Source organism: Phyllostomus discolor, chromosome 3, assembly GCF_004126475.2.
Source record: "Phyllostomus discolor isolate MPI-MPIP mPhyDis1 chromosome 3, mPhyDis1.pri.v3, whole genome shotgun sequence".
Taxonomy (NCBI): Eukaryota; Metazoa; Chordata; class Mammalia; order Chiroptera; family Phyllostomidae; genus Phyllostomus; species Phyllostomus discolor.
In genome coordinates, this window is record NC_040905.2 from 207807941 (window position 1) to 207829003 (window position 21063).

General features: G+C 54.7%; 1 protein-coding gene across 4 annotated transcripts in view; it reads left to right on the forward strand.

Annotated features, from left to right (window-relative positions):
• MVB12B (multivesicular body subunit 12B) overlaps positions 1-21063 on the forward strand; it is a 169157-nt gene that overhangs the window by 92914 nt on the left and 55180 nt on the right. For all 4 annotated transcript variants that reach the window (XM_036022238.1, XM_028532633.2, XM_036022240.1 and 1 more), the window contains exon 7: positions 7153-7247. In XM_036022238.1, coding sequence (XP_035878131.1) covers positions 7153-7247 — 95 coding nt within the window. The remainder of the gene's footprint in view (positions 1-7152; positions 7248-21063) is intronic.

The window sequence follows — 21063 nt, forward strand, 5'->3', positions numbered from 1 at the left end:
TCACTCCTTCCCTTTTCTCTTTTCCAAAATAGCCCCACGAAGCTCTCGGGTCCTTTTTTCTATATGTGTGTATATATGGTGTGATGTAAGCACCCAGGTTCTTTTTTTTTTTTTTTAAACATGTGGCTATCCAGTTGTTCCAGCGTCATTTATTGAAAAGATGATTGAATTGCCTTGGCACCTTTGGTGACATTCCACTGATCACATACGTGTGGCTCTGTATCTGGAGTCACCACCCTTCTTGCCGATGCCACGCTGCATGGATTACCGTGACATTACATTAAGTCTCGAGGTTAGGGTCGGCTTCATTGTGAGTCACTTTATTGATTTTGCTTGGAATGGCGAAAGCCCCATCAGCTTCTATATTTTAGTTTTATTTATTTATTTTTAAGATTTTATTTATTTGTTTTCAGAGAGGGAAGGGAGGGAGAAAGAGAGAGAGAAACATCAATGTGCGGTTGCTGGGGGCCGTGGCCTGCAACCCAGTCATGTGCCCTGACTGGGAATCGAACCTGCGACACTTTGGTTCGCAGCCCGCACTCAATCCACTGAGCTACGCCAGCCAGGGCGTTTTAGTTTTAGTTTTAATCAGGGACGTTCTAAACTTTTTATTGTTACTTATCTTCATTGTTCTGCTACCTTTCCAACACCTGGAGTATTTAGGCTGGTCTTTTTTCTCCATACTCTTGGTCATCGTTATCACGTCTGTGTTCCTTGCATTCTGGAAAACCTTGGGGGGCTTCTCGGCTATGTTACTAATTCAGATTTTTAGAATTTTATTTCTACGTTCTTTCTAACGCAGGTAACTTTTTCTGTGTCTGACAGTACATATTTTTCCCAGAGGTAATGTTCTTCTCCTCTTGCCCTGTGACCTTTTCCACGCGCCTTTGTGAGGATTCGTACTTCTAGGCTGGTGCTGGCCAACAGGCGGGCCGTGTGGGTTGCCCTTCCGCTCCCTCGCCTCCCTCAGCAGGTGGTCTTCTGCACCTTCGTTCCCTTCCTCTGGTCTCGTCGGTTTTTGCAGAACCTCGGTGACAAGAGGCTGCCGGAGCCGTCACTGGCCGAACAAACCACAGGGACCTGGTTTCTTTCGAGGGCGTGTACCACTTGCTCCTCCTCCTTTGAATTTTTCAGTCCTTTAACTATTTTCAACTATTGATTTCTTTTTACACCTGGGAAGGTAACTAAACAAATGTAATTCCTCATCACCTGGGGGACACGCTGTTTTGATGGCGAGTCTGCCATTCGTGCTCACGTTGTTTCGTAAACACAGGTGTGCTCTTTTAAGGGGCCCATCGCTGCCACTAAGAAAAAGGGGGCCACTGGCTGGTCGGGGAGCCGAGGTGGCTGTGTCCCAGGAACATCACGATCCCAAGTCAGGGCTGTGTCTGTGCTGGGGTTGGGGGTGGTGGGGGGGCGCATCTGACTCCTCTCCTGCCTCGCTGTGCTCTTTCAGCTGGGACAAATTTAAACAAAAAGTATCCAACCCTGGGTCTCGGGGCTTCTTGGTTTCACCCCCTTCCTTTCCTCTTCTCTAGAACAGCCCCACGAATGTCTTGGGCCATTTGATATTTTTATTCCCTGGTCTTTTTTCCTCCCCGTGCGTGGACACGCATTTTATGGCTCTGCCATCCGCCCTGGCGTGGGTTCAGGCAGACGAACAGTGGGTCAGAGCAAAGCCCTCAGATGCCTCAGAACTTCCAACTCAGGCTTTTGCAGCGTTACATTTAACACGTTGCCCTGGAACGACAGCCTTCAAACTCTTTGGTCTTGGACACTTGCATGCTCAAAAACCAAGGATTCCGAAGAGTTTTTGTCTGCGCGGGTTATGTTTATCTACACTTAACCTTATCAGAAATTAAAAACGGAAAACGCAAGAGCACACAAGCAGACGTCAGGGCAGTGGCACCATCCTGTGGCGTGGCTTCTGGAGAATTCTCCCTCTGCCTGTGAGAGGGTCAGAGTGAGAGGGGCCGGCGGCGTCTTCATGTTGTGATGAAAGTAGCTGTGGTCTTACGGTCTGGGGAGCCCTCAGGGGTCCCTGGGGCGCACACAGAAACCCTCGCCCCAGGAGGTGGTTTAGCAGAGCCATCCGCCCCGAGAAACCGGATGGGCGTTGTAATCTCAGGTCACAGAGTTTGGGGGGTGGTGTGCATGTAGAGGTGGGAGATCAAAGCGACACCCATTTCTAACCCTGAGTGTGCCTCGACGTCCCCCTCTGGCAGCCGGAGACACAGCAGGTGTCCCCGGTGCCTGGGCAGCGGCCGCCTCCGTGCCATGTGGCCACTGGGTCCGGAAGATTAATGGTCACATTTTAAAAATTCACACCGACCTGGAATCAGCACGAGAAAATACAGATTTAAATTAACAAGGAAAAAGCAGAATCCCATCAAAGGAAATAAATCGTGCTGGCAACCATTGTCACGTAATAAAATGTATTCCGTAACTGAAGGGCTTTTCCATGGAGCTGTCTGCAGCGCAGTGGCCATGTTAATTGAATCAGGTGCCTAGACTGACTTGAAGGAAAAAATGAAATTCCCCTCAGCGTCTGTTTAGCCGGGGCCGTTGTTGGCAGCTCGTGGGATTTGCTACAGGACAGCCCGTCCCTCCCGCAGAGAGAGGTGATCGCTCAGCGGGGTGCGCCCTGTCTCCTCTGGGCGGCTCTGTGGGTGGGGGACAGAGAGGACCACTCAGTGGAGGGCCCCAGGCATCCAGGGGCTGTTCTGGTAAGCATTCTCCAGTTACCCAACCGATTTCAGAATAATAATTCATCATTTGAGTCAAGTGGCAGACACGGTTGGCCTCCGGTGGTCAGTCCCTCACTCCATTGGCCCAGGACCTGCCAGGGGCGGTGCCAGGAGGCCTGCCTCCCCGGGTGCCGTGCAAGGCAGAGTCGGCCTGCTGGAGGCTTCCCCCTCTCGCTCCTCTCCTCCGGTATCGCCCAGTGCCGTGAACATGAACGGGGTGGTGTTCTTTTCCTCTGCGTCCACCGACGGTCACGTGACAGGGAAGCCGCTAAAGAGTGTTGGGTCAACAGTCCCAATTCCCAGTGTAGAAATAAGGGTTTTACCATGTATCTTTTCTCATTAGACGCTATGGTGATAGGCCTGGGTTCTGCCATTATCGGCTGCTAAAATATTTCAGATAAGTGTAAAATATCTTACCGGACAGTCGTACCGTGATCTTTAACCAGTCCCCAATTATTTGATACTTCATTTTATTCCAGTTTTTGGTTTTATAAGCAATGCCGTGATGAATATATTTACTGTTTATGGAAAAATATCCATGAATCAAAAATAATTGCATTTTCCAAACCGCTAACCAGCCCAGTTCCAGCGGCGAGGAGGAGATGAGTGTGAGGCCTTCCCGGAGTTCCCCGAGAGTCTGTCTCTCTGATTAGAGGAATCATATTTGTTCCCTCGCTTAACAAGCGTTAGGTGACATTACAGGGTCTCCCTCATATTTTTGGAAGTGCCCAGGGTTTGGAGGGCACTGTTCCAGGCCCCGGGGGCACGGAAAGAGAAAGCAGGAGGCAGGCCGTGCTCTGGAGACACACAGACCAATGAGACAGCCCTCTAGACTGGGAAGGGCTCTGCTGGAAGGAGAGAGAGCTCCGAGAGAGCGAGCTACCAGGCTGGGCACTTCCTCAGGGGGGCGGCCTGGCTGGGGAGGGGGGGCCAGCTTCTGGGGGCCGGGGGAGGAGCATATGAGGCAGCAGGAGCAGCAAGTACAAAGGCCCTGGGGCAGGGATGAGAGTGAGGGAGGCCAGAAAGCAGCCAGCAAGGTTGGAGGGGCGAGTGCAGGACGAGGGAGAAATGGGCGGTGACAGGAGGCAGAGACTGGGGAGCCGGGCCGGTGTGTGAAACGGCAGAGACCAGGGAGTGGATGGAGTGAGAAGGGAGCTAAACCAGAACCCTCGAAAAGAGCAACCCCTAAAAGGTTGGAGGAGGAGCCAGAGAGGACCGTCTGCATGGAAGAAAGAGAACCAGGCCAAGGGGGCGGGCTTCAGAGTGTGGCCTGCTGGGTGAAATCTGATGGCCGGGAAGCTCAGGCCGTGCTGGGCCTGGGGCAGCGTAGCAGCCAGGCGCCTGGACCTCTCTGTGTATACTTCTTTAAGTCCAAGTGCCGTCAAATTACCCCCACACTGTTCACTCGCCTTAGAGCGTTGCTACAGGTCATTCTGGCAGGACTTGTTACGGCTCCGCATGCAGTAGGTGCTGCATAATTGTTTGCAGGGTCGTGGTCATGGTAATCTCCGTCATAACTTGCTGCTCCATTCCCATCACCCAGGGCATCTCAATCCTTTTTTTTTCTCACTTTCCCACAGGCAGGCAAGCTTTTTAAATTTCGAATTGGATTTTGTCACATCCCTGCTTACAAATCCTTCTGGGTAAAGTCAGCAGTTGTGCAGGGTCCTGAGTGCTGTGGCCCCGTAGCCTCTCCCCGGCCTTCAGGCTCCGGCCATCCCGGCCTCCTTCCAGGGCCTCCCTCTGCCACCCTACCGGCCACTCAGGAGGCCTGGAAGGCAGCCCTTCCCCTGCCCGTCCTCACTGCCCCCCTCCCCCCACAGTCCTGTCCTCGGTCCGGGGAAGCCTCGCACAGAGCCCCGCACGGCACAGTAGTTAGTGTTCCTGCTCTCCACGTGTGACTGCATTTGTGAGCAGGTGTCCTGTGACCTCGTGGGCGTTTTCATGTGCCCTGCTGCAGGGTGAGCTCTGTAAAGGCAGGGCCCTGCCTGTCCAGACACTGCTGAGTGCCCCCCCGCCAGGTCTCTGTTGATGCATGGCAGGTGCTTGCTAGGCCACCGCACGGCTGGGCTGCCCCCTTTTCTGCTCCGAGTCCTCCTTGGCCCCACCTCCTCCGTGAGCCTCCCTGAATGCACCCTTCTAGAGCTTTCAAAGCTTGGAAATCTCAGAGCGTGGCAGCCTTGAAGCACAGTTCGTCCCGGGGAAGCGCTGGAAACCCCCTCGTTGGTACAGTGGGCACAGTTACAGCACCCACCCCGGCCAGCCTCACGGCTGTGCAGCCAGCCAGTCCCGCGGCTCCCTGTGCCTGCAGGGGGGCGGGCTGTGCTTGCTTAATGCTCTGCTGTCCCCATCTTGAAATTCTTAATGATATTTGAACCCAAGCCCCACATTTTTGTTTTGCACTGAGCCCTGGACGCCGGGCAGCTGGCCCTGTATCTGGCTTGTAGGGCAGCGTGAGGAGCCGCAGGGGAACGCGGGAGACCCGAATCGTACCCCAGGGCCTGGCCCGTGGCAGGCACTCTCTGCAGGGTCACCTGTCATCATTTCAGCTCTGCTCAACCACAGCCACAGTCAATAATTCATCCTCGTGTTTGCTCAGCTTCATTGACTAAGTGCTGTGGTCAGGGGCATTGATCAACTGCTTACAGCCCTTCCGCAGCTGCTCCTCGCCCTCTCAGGTTTCCCGAGCCTGGCCCGGCTTCAGAGCCGCTGCTGGAGCTCGTTAAAAATAGACTTCTGGACGGCACCCCAGGCCCTCTGAACCGGACTCCCCCGGGCCGGGGCTGCGAATCTGTATTGTTAGCAAGTTCCCAGGCAGCTCTCCTGCCTTCACCCCAGCGCTGATGGGCGGGGCGGGGTTGGGAACCGTCAGCCTGGGGCCCAGAACCCAGACCTCTGTCCCCTCTGGCCCTGGCCTGTCTTTCACGTTTCCTGTCCCCAGCGTGCCCTCACCCTGCCCCTGCATGTCGGCTGTCCCTGACCGCCCAGGGAGCCCCTTTTACTCCTGTAACACCCTTGCCCTGCTCTGAGAACAGGACAACACTCTGTCCCCTTTGTCCGAATATATTGTTCCTTCCTCCCACGCTCGCTCAGCGCCCAGTTTTTGTTCTCCTCCGAGCATGTCGTGTTGCAGGGGGATTTGTCCCTGCACCTCTGGTCCCCTGTGGCCTGAGGGCCCCTTCGGGGAGCTCACCCTGCACCCTCAGTCAGCATCATGCACATTCACTGCGTGCGGGCCGTGCCCACGTGGTTCTGTCTGCTGCTCCCCCGGCAGCCCCGGGGAGCGCACGGTCGGTGCTCAGTGAAGGCCCTCAGCCGGTGAGCCGGGCCGCTCGGCAGCATGGCCCTCGGCACCCGAGAAGTCCCAGGAGGTTCTTGCTGGCTCCTGGCTCTGCGGGAACGGGCCCTGGCTGGCGAGCCTTTCCTCCAAGGGGTCCACATGCACAAGAGTCGTTCCAGCCATCACCCATGCATCTGTGAAGAAGGAACCTGTGAGACGTAAAGTTTTCTTCATGTAGCGAGCGCTTCCTCCCTTTTGGGAATGACGGAGCGTGGCCAAAGCTCAGGCTGCAGAGCTGTTTCACACCGTTCCCCGCCCCCTTCATGCCAAGAAGGGGTATTTTTGTTGTTGTTTTCCCCCCTCAGACTGGTGGGATTTTAAATATTTCTCCTATTATTCTGATCTTGCTTCTCCGCCTTTGCTAACGGCAGCTGAGGACCACCCCAAATGGACTGTTTGCTTTGATTGAGTACTCACCCATCTCCGTGCGAGTCGTGGCTTTAACACCAACACCTGTGCCAGAGAAGGCACACCGGCCAATCAAAGGTGCTTTCCAGAGCGCCTACTGTGTGCTCCGCCCGAGGGGGAACGGGCAGACCTGCAGCTCCGAGGGGCGTGCCCTTCCCGTTCTCAGTGGTCGCTAGGCTGCTGGACTCACAGAGTAGTCATACCCACTTTGCTCACAAAGTGTTTCTTGCGCTGTTACCCCAGCGGCCCTGCGGGGACGTATGGACGCCGGTGGATGGATAATGGAACCGATGTGGCAGAACCCGTGAAGGCCCGTGGGCAAAGCCTGAGTGTTCTGGCACCGCTGGGATATTCTGCCTGGTGGGCAGAGATCTGGACTAAGTTGCCCACCTCCCTGGAGCACCTTGGGCATGCTGTAGGCTGGGGAAACCGTTTCTTTCTCTCGGACGTCCTTGCCAGTGTGGACAACGGTGGCTGCCGAGGTCTGGGCACTTCTGAATCCCTTGGGGGGACTCGGGCTGGCGGAGGACCGCTGCTTGCCAGGGACGCCCACTCCTGCTGCTGTGGGCCGTTCCGGGCACTGGGGGCTTTCGGGGCCTTTGGGGGGTTGCTCGGTGCACCCCGTAACCTCCTTTTTCTCCTCTGTCTCTTTCCCAGGCACATCTCTCTCACTCTCCCCGCCACCTTCCGGGGCAGGAACAGCACTCGGGCGGACTATGAGTACCAGCACTCCAACCTGTATGCCATATCAGGTACGCGGGGCCCCTGCTCTAGCAGCCGGCGACCAAGACGGTCCCGCACCCGTGCCCCCCCCCCCCCCCCCCCCACAGCACATTCCCTGGCTCTGCTGGCATCCGTCTTACCTCTTCTCTCCCTGCCAGGGGCCTGGTCCCAGCAGGGGCCAGGCCTCCCCTTCCCTCTGCGCCACCGCAGCGCTTAGAGGAGGGCCAAATACTCAGCATGTTTTGAAACTAATGATGAAAAACAATGTGTGGATTTCACAAGCTCGAAGGGAGGTTTCCAGAGAATAGTCGCCGCATTGTTCACCTGCCAGGCCGAGGGCGGGTTTCCCAGGAGGCCCCGGGCGGGGGCAGCACAGAGCCGGGGCCTGGTCCACTCGCCCTCCTGGGCCCGGGTCTGTCCTCGCCTCTCATTTCTCAAAGCCTCTGGTCTGTGGCCAGAGGTTGCACTGGTGGTCTGCCCGTCACACCCCCGCCCTGTGAGTCTGTGATTTCTGAACTCGGCCTTGAAATTGATAGTGTTACCTTGGCAGGAACTTCATCAGTCCTCGTTTTCCTTTTCACCTTCAGCCGGGGAGGGGAAACGTACAAGCCTTATTACGGAATTGAGATTCATTAGGTGCCTGGCAGGGCAGGTGACTTGCTAAGCGCCGAGGAAACCCGCAAACTGGCCTCCGATTATCCTGGGCCTCGAGCAGGGGTGCCCGCATCTGCGGGGGAAGTGGCAGATCGGTGCCCCTTACCAGCGCCCTCCCCTAATGGTGAGTGACACTCGGAACACGGGAACATGGCATCCACTCATGTACCATAATGAATCGGTTATTTAAGAGGTAATCTTTGTTCTAAAAACTGCAACTTCAGGTTACTAAATAGATGAAACAGAACAGTGGTATAATTCGTGTCAGTGTTAGTTTTTCTCGTTATGATCGCTCCCTAATGGGTTTGGAAGGAAAAGCAAAAGCCAGTTGTTCCGTTTCTGGGTGGCACACCTGCTGGGGAGCGGGGAGGTCGGGGACGTCCCCCGAGCCCTCGCCCCCAGGGTGGAGGGAACACGTCGTGCAGGAAAGCGCCCCGGCGAGAGCTGCTTCTGTGCTGCGGCTATTTCGGCAGAGCCGACAGGGAACCTAACGAGTGTGGAAAGATGACCTATTTTGTAGAAAAGCTGACCATCTCCCCAGATGCTCAGTGGCAGAGCGATGCAGAACAGGTCTGTGAAATCCAGCAGGGCGACCCCGTTCCGAGTGCGCCGCATAGGGAAGGCTCAGTCAAAGCAGATGACTTTTTTTTTCCTCCAGCTTGCAAATCTTTTTCCAGCCGGAGCGTTCGGCTGCCCCCCCTCGCCCAGGCTCTCTGATGGCTTTCCCAGCTGTTGACGTGCCTGCAGAAAAGGGCCCACGGAGCGAAATCTCCTCGCGTTTGGCAGGAATGTGCCTGTCTGCCTCTGGACCGCTGCTTCCTCGCCCCCTGGCTTTGATGAGGTGTTGTCTGGGTTCATTTCAGCTGTTAGTGTAGCAATACCGAGGTAACAGCCTCAAGACACAGGGGAAGCCATTCAGAAACTTCCTGTTACATTTATGTAAATGGCAGCCGGTTGGATTTTAGCTTCCAAACAGAGGTAGTTGAGGCGGCAGCCCACACGGCAGCAGGCAGCTTGGGCCTCCTTGGCGGCTGCAGGCACCAAATTGCTCTGCCAGGGTCCAGGACTGCTTGGCTGTGATGCTGCCAGAAATACCCCGCAGGACCCGCTGGCTCCATAAGGCCTGCAAGCTCAGCACTGGGCAACCATGGTGCAGCTGGGAAGCCTGCCCGCCTACCCACCGGCAGCCTGCCTGCAAGTCGTTCTGGCTGGAAGGGAGCAGAGACCTCCCCTCCCCCGTACGAACAGCATTTGGCACTGAGTGGCACAGCTCGGTTCGGTATTAGGAAGTTAAGATTTCAATGGTGTCTTCCAAAAACAGCCAAGGCAAAGTGTGCCCCTGGCCCTAGCCCTTGCCCAGCGCCTGATGCCATGGTAGCTGGAGCTCTGCTGGTAACGAAACCGACCATCCCACCACTCTCCTTCCGGACGGCGCTGGCACACGCTCACTGCGGACTCCAGGGGCTAATCCCCTGGTGCAGACTCCTGGTGTGCCCCGGTTCGTGCCTGAAAGTATTTGATTACTGAGTTTGCAGTCCTTCCGAAGATAAGTCGCTTCCCAAACAGTGTAATGAGAATTTGGAAAAGCAGCTCACATTTAATTTGTATGGTTATTAAAGTAATGTTTACTTTTACGTGTTTTCCCAAGGGCATACCTGCTAACATATCCCTTCTCCGGTGTCTCTCACTAAGGCATCCATGCCGCACCGGCACAGGGAACGACACGGCTCAGAGCCGCTGGAGAAACCGGCGGGGAGAGAGTGTAGCTCCGTCCCCAGCACCCGGGCACTCGGGAACTGTTCAGGGAAGGGAGGGAGGGAGGGGAGCCTTTAGCCCAGGGTCTGCCTTGCCCAGGCACGTCCTCTGTGACCTCTGGGGAAGCCGATCAGCCCGACCGGCTGCTCAGCCACCTCCCCCGAGCCCATTCCCTGTCTTCGAGGTCCTCCCTCGTCCGACTGGGCTCTGTCTTCCCGTATGTTCGTACCCACCCAGCCTTTTGGGGTCCTACATGTTGTCTGCCAAATGTGACAGCTAGTTGACGTAGTCCAGCCAGTGGTCTTCTCTTGCCCCCGGAAGTGGGTGAGGAACTTCTGCTGACTCAGAGTCGAAATCCCAAGAAGCCACGCCCCTTGCTCCGCCCCCCGGGCGCCCTGATCAAAACGGCGTGAAGTGTGCCGTGGGTCCTCACTCTGCTGCTTGTGGGAGTTTCTTCTAGGAAATATTACCATTGTACAAGAAGATTTATCTACAAAGATGAGCACTGATGCTTTTCAAAAATAATCCTCCAAAAAAAAAGGCTGGGGGATGGGCTTCCTAAATGCCTAAAACAGAGGCAAACGGTGAAATTCTGAAACATCTGTACAATGTCCTTAACTTTTCAGGCATCAAAAAATCATTTAGATGCCCTAGCCAGGTGGTTTAGTGGTGGGAGCGTCGTCCTGTACCCCAGAGGGTTGCGGGTTCGACTCTGGGTCAGGGCACTTACCTAGGTTGCAGGTTCGGTCCCTGGTCGGGGTGTGTGCAGGAGGCAGCCGATTGATGTTTCACTTTTTCTCTCCACCCCCTCCTCTCTCTCAAAATCAGTAAACATACACTTGGGTGAGGACTTCTTAAAATGATGATTTTGACGAAAAAGCGTGGGTAAATACAAGTAACAAGTCACAGAAGCAGCGTGTGAGCTCATTTAAAAATGCGCATCTGCGGGTCCGGAAAGGTGCACCCCATGGCGCTCACAGGGGCTGCCCCCGGGCTGTCCTGTTCTTTTCTTCCTTCTGCTTCTTTGCGGTGCTGCCTCTTTCTGTGACGGCACGCGCTGCGTCTGTAATAAGATAAACTACAGACCTGACGTTACTTCGGTGCGTCCTTGTACGGCGTGCCGTCCCCCGAGGTTGCCATCCCCTTTCTGCGAGCTCATGCCCCGACTCACAGTGCAGTTTCAGGCTGGACTGGAAATCGCTCTCAGGCCCAGGTCAATGGCCCTCTTGCTGCTCCTCCCTGAGAATGAGTTTTCCCGGTGTCCAGTCCCCTGGAACCTCCTGTCCTCTGGCATTCCTCCAAGACCACGGGTGGCTGTTCCACCAGCACCTCACACAGCCGGTGGCCACGTGAGGCAGAGCCTGCTGCTCCAGCCATGCCCTCCCCTCGCTCTCCAAGTCCCACGTCGCCGCGTGGTCCTGCTCCCTGGGGTGTGAGGATGGTTTTCCCCAACAGAGGGGACAGAAGTAACATGGCGGGTGCCTGGTTTGGTTCACATTGTCTGTTTTAGGGTAGGCAAGCCGCGGCCCGTGGCCAGATGTCCCCCACCGCCTATCTGTGTGTCCTGTGGGCGGAGGATGGTTTCATGTTCTTAAACGGTCGGGAAAACATACAAAATAATATCCAGTGACGTGCAGGTCATATGGAAGTCAGATTTCTGTGTCACAAGTAGAGTTTGACTAGAATGTGCCCATGCTCGGTCCTCTACAAACTGCCCGTGGCTCCTGCCACACAGCAGTGGCAGAGCCGAGCCCCTGTGACGGGCTGGGAGGCCCACTCACCACAGCTGGGCTATTCTCCATCTGTCCCTTCTCAGAACAAACTCGCTGACCCCTGGTCTTTGTCATCCGTCCCATGCCAGGGGCACCCCCATTCTTGCTCTTCGTCCTCTGCACGTGATCTCAAACCCCTCTGTCGATGGTCCGTCCTTCTGTGCGTGGTGGCTCAGCCGTGCCAGCGGTGTTCTGACTTCTGTGGCCCCTCGCTCTGTGCCTTTAAGCTCTCCCCTCTGGGAGGGCTGTCTTCAGGGCCAGTTTCCACCCTAAGCCCCACCCCCTGGGTGTCCTTGCCGGGCCTCTCCATGGCTGTTGGTTTTCCTTTTAAGAATATCTTCTCCCTCCTGAAAAGTCTTCAATTTTCGTCCCCAATGATGACGTTCTGCCTTTTTTTTCCTTAGAATTCTTTTTTAGATGTTTAGATGTCTGACCACGTATTCATTCCTGTTTCACCTGTTCCAAAAAGATTTAAGGTAGCCCCTAAAATACATGTAACATAATAAAAATGGGAACGAAAAAATAAGAGTGCACTAAAAATGGGACAGGAAAGTAGGATGCTGCTGGGGGTGCAGGGGCCCCCCAGGTTTGACTCTGAGCCAGGACAGCTTCCGTGGGGCCGGCATGAAAGCCAGCAAGTGTGTCAGTGAGAAACCCACCCGGTCCTCTCACTGAGTTCTTCCGTGTAAAGGCAGTGCTGTGAACAATGAAACAACCGCTTTTCAGCGGCTTCTAAAAGGTCCAGTTGTATGACTGCGTGTGGCGGGGAATCAGCTCATGTTTGGACCCCAACAACGTATGGGAGTTGGGTGGGACATTCCTTAAGAGATGTTCATGTGCTGAGTGTCATGGGCCTCAGGGACTGGGGACCTCGGGGTGTCAGGAAGGAGGAGCACCCCACCTCCTGTCCGGCCTGAGGGACACCCCATACTGGAAGCTCCCTGCAAGGGGCCCTCAGCCGAGAGGCACCCCGATTGCCCCTGCTGACCTAGGAGCATCTCTCGTCAGCTCGTGACAGGTCTTACCTAGCGAACGGGTGCCCGTGGCGTGGGAAGCCAGTCTGTGCTGGTCTTTTGTTTCTGTGCTGGTTGCCACAAACTGATTTATATCCCCGAGGGCAGGACTTCTACCAAAGCAAACTTCTCCCTTTTGAAAAAACCGACCTGGTTGTATGAAATAGCAGAATCAAGCACATGCACACTAAAACAGACACGTGAGCGAAGCATACGCCCCAGGAGCGCCGGAGGGGCCCCACAGAGCAGGGAGCCGTGGGTCTGGGTTCCCTCCACTTCTGGACGCGGGGGCTGCCGTGCCGACACCTTCGTTTGCCCATCGGCGCCGGGCTGACCATACCCTCTGTCAGCTGCGTCCTCAGGTTTCAGAGTGAACGGGGCACACAGTTGCACCAGGACAAAAGCCATCACCTGGAACCGAGCTGGGGGTGGGGTGGGGTGCAGTCACCCTGGCGTGAGGTTTTTTGCTTTATTTTGTTTTCCCAGTTTTCTTTTTGCTTGCTGGAAAAGCCAGCCTATTGCGTCCTACAGCTGTTCCCTCTTGAAAACCAGTTCCCTTTCAAGATGTCTGACACCAGGAAGCCTGTGAGTGTGGACAAGTGCAAGCCCACCAGCTCATCAGCCTGGCCCGAGACTGTCCATGGAGCAGGGGAGGGTTTTATCTGAAGCAGAGCCGTGTGTGAGCCATGTAACTGACATCAGACCGGGAGAGCGCAAAGCAATTAAAAATAATTAATGATTTCTGAATATCAGCCTTCTCCATGCAGTTTTAATCTAGTCCTCATTTAAACTGGAAGATGGACATTTAATTATCAGTATTATGAAATTCATGATTTATATATTTCATCCAATTGGATAAAATTTCTGCCACCAGCTCTTCATCTTATTATGGGGAAAAAAAATCTGTGTATTTTAAGATAGGATCCTTTAAAAGCTTGTCCGCAGCATCACGAACAACTGTAAACATATTTTCCTTTCACTTGTGGTGATTACATTGTTTATACCTTTTAATTAGGGAAAATAAAGCTCACCTGGAAAGTCAAGACTAAACTTAGTGGGGACGGCTGGGGTAGGGGGAGCAGTGGGGGAGTCAATGCAGACAACTAATTGAACAACAATAAAATAACTGAAAATAAATAAAATGTTTAAAAAAGAAAATAAACTTAAGGCATTAATGTCCGTAAAGCATGGCGGGGTGGGGAAGCACAGGCTGCCAGACGCCCACGCTCGCCTGCCTGGGAAATGCCGTTCCCTTCTGCGGAAGGCGTGCTCCCCAGCCGCTGCTCTGCGTGTCCTGTGCGCGGTGTCTCGCTGCGGAGTCCGCACCCGTGTTCCGTGTGCGTGTGTGCCTGTGGGTTAGGTGGCTGCGTTATGGAGAAGCTCAAATGAGGGAAAGCCGCTCCTTCCGGGGCACGCCCCCGCGTCGTCTTGCGCACCCTCCACATCCGCAGGGGTCCCTCTGGCCTTTGTCTGTCATGGACTCGTGGCTCAGGTGGCTTTGTTTTTCAGACCCCTCTTTCTTCCCCCCCCCCCCAACACTGAGGATTTTCACCATCACCCAAGGCTGGTGGAGAGGCGGCGGGTGGACACGGGGGAGGGTGGCCAGGACCCGAGACGGGGACATCCATCTGACGCAGCCACGGATAGGGAGAAGCAACATGGGGGAGAATTCCTGAATGAAGAAGCGCGAGAAATATTTATAATAATGGCGCTCAAATCGAGGAGGAAATAAGTCACTGGAAAGGCGTATACATTTTTATCTTCACCTCCAGCGGCCATCGCGCCCCTTGTCTATCCATCTATCCTTGCCCTGACTGACAACAAAATCGAGCGCCAAGAAAAATATAATAAGAAAAAGAAGAAATGAGTCGGAGCGCGCGGGGAATTGATCGCACGGCGTGTTTGTATATCCCGACGTAAAGGTGGGCTTGACAGGTGGCCGGGTCCGCTCCGCACACGGCCATGTGTGTGCTGTCAGGCGCGCGCACGCCGCCTCGTTTCGATTGATGAATTGCCTGCTTTCTTGATTAAACCTTCCGTCACTTAAGAAACAAAAAGCCTGTGTTTAGATGGCAGAGTGGGACATGTCAAAAAAATCTGTCTCCTTTACCTTTGTGCAGATGTTGGGCACAGACTGTAACATGTATTATTAAAATGAATGTGGCATTTACTGTGCATTATTCCTTTCCTGGGAGAAAGGGCTGTAAATTATATGCTAATAATAAGCGTTAACCCTTTCGGAATGCGGAAGATTTAAGAGTGCAAATATTCATGCAGGCCTGGCTAATTGGATGTGCTTTTGTACATCCGCGGTGGCGGCCGTGTCACTGAAGTTAATGAATGGCGTGTGCGGGCCGGCACTCGGGGCGCCGGGGGAGCTCTCGCCTCCTTGGAGGTGTTCCTCCCTGCAGGTACCTCCCCCAGGATTTCTCAGAGAGAGGGGGTCCCCGAAACCCCTGAGCTGGGCTCTGGATCCTATTATTGTGGATTAAGTCCACAGCCACGTCCAGTTCCCCCAGCAAATGTTCTGGAGCTGAAGGTCACGGGTGAGCCTGTGGTTACCCCGAGGCGTTCCGACTTTCAGGGCTGGGCCCACTGGGCGGACTGGGCTTAGGCCCCTGCAGGTACCGGGTATCGGCACCTCACACTTACTTGGCTGGCTTCCTCAGCCAGGCTTCTCTGTCCTCGGCCCAGTTGCCCAGGCGGCAGACTTACCTCCCCGAAGCACAGCCCCTTAGGTCACACCTTCATGTCCTGTCCCAGCCCACCGCCTGCTGCACTAAGTCAGGCGGCACCGGCCCGGCACCCCCGGCCCGTGTCCACCTGGCCGGTGTCTTCCAGCTGTTTTTCTTCACCTGTGCTCCCCAGTCTGGGTGCTCCCCTACGTCCCGCCTGTGTGTCCCTGTGCACCTGCCCCTGCCAGTCCGATGGTTCAGGTGCCCTGCCTTCTCCCCTTCTCTGTTTGACCTGGCTCTGAGGGCCTGCTCCCAAACTGCCTCTCCCGCTGAGCTTCCCTGATTCCCCTGTCGCCGGGGACGCTCCCCTCCTGCTGCTCTGTGATGCAGAGACTCCAAGTGTGAGCAGCTCGAGAAGGCAGAGACCATGTTTCGACAGGAAGGAGGCCGCCGTGGACCCCCTGCGAACCCGGGGCAGTGCAACTAAACGAAGACAGAGGTGGTTTACGCCTCGGCTCACTCGGCAGACACAGAGCTGCGTGGGGCCGGCCGTGTTTCCTCCTGAGGGTGCAGGAAGCCTGCGGAAGAAGGCTGGGCACATGACTGACGGGGCATGTAGGGTCAGAAGCACGGGAGGCCATCCCACGGAGCCGCTGTGTGTGGCCACACGGGCCACACAGGTGAACGGCACCCCGTTAGAACCCTGCCAGGGCCCTGTGCTGCGTCACCCTGTCGGGCCAGTCACTCAGTGCTCATTACTGACACCTGCCGACTAAGGCAGCGACGGCCCACCACTTTCCTAGGATGGCTGTGAAGATCCGGCACGTGAGGACATTTCAGAGCTGGGGAGCAGTGCCGGGAGGTCCCTTCTCTCCACACCCACCTCCCCCGCCGGGCTGCGGTCAGAGCAGGAGCCCCAAGATCTGTTGAGAGTGATCACTCGGGATGCACTGGCCCCTGGCCAGCGTGGTCTCCATCTTCTCGGGACCAGGCCCCCTTTATAATTTCACGTGTGCAGTTCCATCTGGGGAAGCAGAGCACCCTCGGCACTGAGAGGGAATTTCGTCCTCAGACCCGAGAAACTGGCAGTGGGCTCTCCGGCATGGCTCAGCCCGGCACCCAGGGAAACCGAGACGTTCTGTCATGTACGGTCACTTAGAAGTGGGCTGTCCTCCGTGGTGAGCAGCCCTGTCTCAGGAAGGTGACCCAACAGTGGCTTGGCGGCGAGCAGGAGAGGGTGCCTGGCAGAACGAGCCAACAGTTCCTCGAGCTCTCCCGGCGTGCCTCGCTTTGATTTTTGGGGGGTGGGGGTGGGGTTGTGCACTGCTTAGCTAGGGGCTGCTTTCCACCCCAGGCTTCATTTCTGCATTTGATGCTGCGCGGTTGGAGAAAGTTAAGACTTTTTCCAGTTTCGTCATCGTGAAAAATAAGAACATTATTAGGTGACAGATACTTCAGTGCTCTTAAAAGGGTGGGCACCCTCCCGCTGTGCTTTCCTTCTCTCCTGGTATTCAAGCACGGGGGAGTTTAGGCGGGGTGGGTTTAATGGGCCACGCCCCCTCCTAAATCCCAGAGCGCAGCCTTGGCAGGTGGGGGCGGGGAAGACCGCAGCGGGAGCCGGGAAAGCCAGGTCCGTGTTGGGCACAGCACCGGGCCTCCCCAGACTTGAATCCCCGCATCTCTCAATATCAGTCATGTAAACACAGTTCAGCTAACGTTCATGGGGAGCTTCCTTTGCATCCATCAGGCATCGGCCAGCGTCTCAGGTGGCGGGGATGACCCCACCCTCCGGGGCTGAGGGTACATGGGAAGGAGCCTTGTGCGTGCTGCACACCGGCGCCGAGTGGTTCCCTGCAGGCGCCTCCCGTGGTGGTAAAGAACGCTGGGCGGGGGCGGGGGGAACCAGCTCTCTGGCACCATTCTCCCTGCGTCCAGTTTTTACATCGGAAATTCGCCCCCGGGCCCCCATCATGGTCCCCGTCCTGGCAGGCCGCACAATCGGGGATGAACGGCCGGGCCCTTCAGAGAAATGCGGAAACCAGAGCGAACACACTTAATCCCGGGTCTGCGTCCGCTCTTCGCTCCTCTGCCGGGGTTTGCTCCGTGGGCGGGGGTGAAGTCTGGTTTACCAAACATGCCTGCCCGGGGCAGCCTGTATCAAATTAGCCTTTTGTTTCTTTTTCTGCCCCTGTCTCTCCCGTAATAATACACTATCACCTGAGAGGGGAAAAATGATACAATGAAGGCAAGTTCTTTAATTTAAATACATTTAGGGAGCTGAAGTTGTCGTTGCCGGTATTAAAACGGATCATGTTAATTTATTTCAATAACACCTCGCCTTCCTTTAGCACTTACCATGTGCACGACTGTGTGGTGAGCACTTGCCATGCATTTATCATCTTCCTAGTCCCGGTAAACCCTTACCAAGACAACCAGGCAAAAAATCTTTAGGTTTTGCACTGTTACTCTTAGTGCCTGTATTGTATAGATACAGCACAGCTGCCCATGTTGCTGAGCTTCCGTGCTCAAGCCTTGTAAAATAAACATTCTCTTATAAATATGTTTCATCTTCACAAATATTTTTCTTCGATAGGTAATAAAAAAACTGAGGTTTAGAGGGATTGTAATCTGCCCCAAAGTCACGCTGCTAGTAAGTGGGAGGGTCGAGATTCGAACCCAGGTCTCCGACTCCAGACCTAAGCTCCAGGTCACTCTACGGAGGATGCCGCCGCCTCAGGGTGTGTGTGACCATTTCCCTGCACTTGTCAAATTGAAGTGGAAAATGGCACCCGCACCTGGAGTGAGTTCTGCTGGGACTGACTTGGCCTGTGAGGTCTCAGCTTTATTTAAATCTCGGTTGATTCCTGGCCCATCATTTCTGGGACCTCATCGGAGTGAGGCCTTGGATGCTTGACCGACGGCAACTCCCTAGTCCGTAGGGCGTCTCCAGCAGTGGCTGTGGCTCCCACGGGCAGTTGCTGGGCAGAACACTGAAGGGCGAGCAGACAGCCCCCTCACTTAGCATGGAGTGACCTTAGGCAAGAAGCTTAACCTTTCTGTGCCTTAGTTTCCTTGTCTGCTAAATGGGCGGCAGTAGTTTGTGGTGAAGGTCAGAATCAGGACCCATTGTAGGCCGTAGGAGGTGCTGTAATGTGTGACTGTGACCGAAACTGCCCCGCAGGTCCTCCTGCCCACCCCCATCAGAAACCCCAGGGAACCTCCTCTCCCGCGGCAGGTGGGACGGCCACCCAGGGTTCAGAGACAAGATGAGAAGTTGTTCTGTGTCTGTCACACAAGATGAGCTCCTCCCTTTTGTGCCGGGACGAATGCACTGAACTGCCCCCATCGGGACAGAAGGACGTCCATCCGGTCCGGTTCAGAACGACGCAGCCACCCTTCCTGCAGACACAGCACCCGAATCTGCCCGTCGTCGTACATTGGGTGTTCGTGTCCCGAATACCCAAGGCTCCCCCCCCCTCTTTTTATTAATGGCCAGTGATGGTGTTAACCTGCTTGTGTTTAAAAAGAATTCAGTGCCCCAGCCTAGGGTTTGGAAGAATATATTTATCACCCGTCCCAGAGAACCAGGCTCCTCATTCCTCAGATTTGTCTTTCGATTGTCGCTAAGACAGTGAGTGATGCGGAGCTCTCATCCAAGGTTGAGATCCTTTGTTAGCGAGCGGTGTCTCCTGCCTGACTTGTTTTATAGCTCGAGCGATCTCATGATCCACTGGCCAGGCAACATCCATAATTTTGAATGAGCGAGAAAAGCTTGCCTCGTTGGCCCTAAGCCTCACTTCCGGGGACATACTGAGAAGCACTAAATCGCTTCTTACCTGGCGGCAATAAACACGCCCATCTTTCTGTCCCATCGCCCAGTGTGTTTATCTCAAATACGCCCCGTGCTAACAAAACGCCAGTGTTGCTCCTGTCAGAGGTCCTCTCACACATGACTTACACAGTTGTCACTCAGCCGCCTTCTGCCCGAGGTGGTTGTGGCTTTTTAGGCCCAAGGTGGGCAGCGTCTTTGGCCATAAGCCTCTTGGCTATTGATGCTTTTCGTGAAATGGCCCTCTGACTGGCTTTTCATTTCTAAGAAAGTCTGTTGTCTTTGGTTATCGCATCCCGGTCGGGGCCCAGGCCTCTGCTGGGGCTCAGGGAGGGTAGGACGCCATGCAGGTGTGGGCCTCACGCCCAGCCCGGGATCCGGCCCACAGGGGCCGCTCAGTGGTTTTAGCTTTGCGTTGACTTTTGAGATCTGCCCTTTTCAGCCGTGTGGCTTTGGATAACAGTTCAGTCCATTTTGTCTTCTGTGGTTTTGAGGGTTAGAGACAGTGAACACGAAGTGCCTAGTCCTGAGTGGGCACCCCAGAAGTGCTAACTGGGATGGCCGTCATAAATACGTTACTCCAGCGAAGGGCTTCCTGTCACAGTTCCAGGGGGCACTGGTCGTCCTCGCCGTCCAGTGGGACACCCCCCACCTCCTCTAAAAATGCCGTCGGGTGAGGGGGCAGCTGGCTGGTCCACTAAGGCGGAGCCAGGAGGCGCTGACCTGGAGGGGCCCTGCCCAGCTCCCGGGGCCTTTCGGCATAATATATAGCAAACCCTCCGTTCTGGTTCAGGAGTCAGTGATCGCTTGAGATGCCAGCATGCCGCTGGGTCGCACGAGTTCAGAGAGAATGTCTCCCCATGCGAGTCGGCCTCCGAGTTCCCCTCGTCATCAAATCCGCTCTGGTTGGGAAGGGATCTGTCTGTGCTCGACGATCTCAATGGTTTGACTTCTCTCCCCTTTGCCTTTTCGTTTGTGGCTCTTTCTTTCCTGTTCCTCCCATCCCAGGACTTTTAGGAGGAAAAAAAAGAAGAAGAAGAAGAAGAAAAAACTCCTTTCCTTGCCCCAGAATCCTTACACAGCTGTGAGCCAGGGCATGGTTTAAGGGTACGTGAAAGTCACACCACCCCCGAGCACATCACGAGGTCCCTGCTCCCGAGCTGTTGCCAGCCCACAGGTCCCCGGCCCTCGGGCCTGTGCTGAGGCTGGTGCAGCAGCCCCAGGACACGCCCTGCATTGAAGGCGTGCTTCCTCGGGGCTTAAGAGAGCAAATGAAACAACTTTCTCAGATGCCCCTGTCTCACGGGAGGACACGGGGCTGTGTTTCCATGCCGGGGGACTGCTCCTTTCTTCGGGCTATGTTTTTAAAAAAGATATTGTACATTTTATGTGGGCTTAATGAGGACAGACATTTTAATCAGAGGTTAGTCATTTATTTTTGCAAACTATTGTTTTGATTCATCATTTTTGCAGATAATTAAATGGTTCAGTTGGCACAGTGTGTCTACTTATTAAAACAGGTAATTTTGAAAAAAAAAAAGAGAGATGCTGGTTTTTGGATCACTGCACAAGAATTGCTTTTATCCTCCATCTTTGAGCATAGTCGCTGGTTGTTTTGCCAGAATGCTTTCTTGTGTTCAACTTTCGGTGTCCTCTTCGCTTGGGGTTGGGGGGGGGGCGTTCGCCCTCGGATGATTGGGGTGTTAGCCGCTGCGCCCTCTGAAAGGGGAGATGAAGACTCAACTCTGTGCTGTTGTTCCCTTTCAGAAAGACTCTCCGGTTTTAATTGGATTGGGGAAGAGAGTCAAGTTATGAACTTTGCAGAGCTGCCGTTCTTATGCTAAAAACAGATTAATTGTAGCCCTCACAGTGGGTGGAGTTTAAAAGTCAATGACTGCTTGTCCTATTATAATTTGCACACCTAGGATTTGAAAAAGTCTGTCACCGAGTATAAAAAATGAAAAGGTTACATGTACTAGTTGGAGGATACCTATGACTTTCCATTTGTAAATGCTTTAGCTACACGTATTTGTGTGTATGCAACTTGTAGCTGCAGCGCTATAATGTGACTCCATCTGTGAGCAAGATCCCTTATGAAGAATAACCTTTAAGGTTTCGTTCTTTAACTCCATAATGGCTTAGCATCG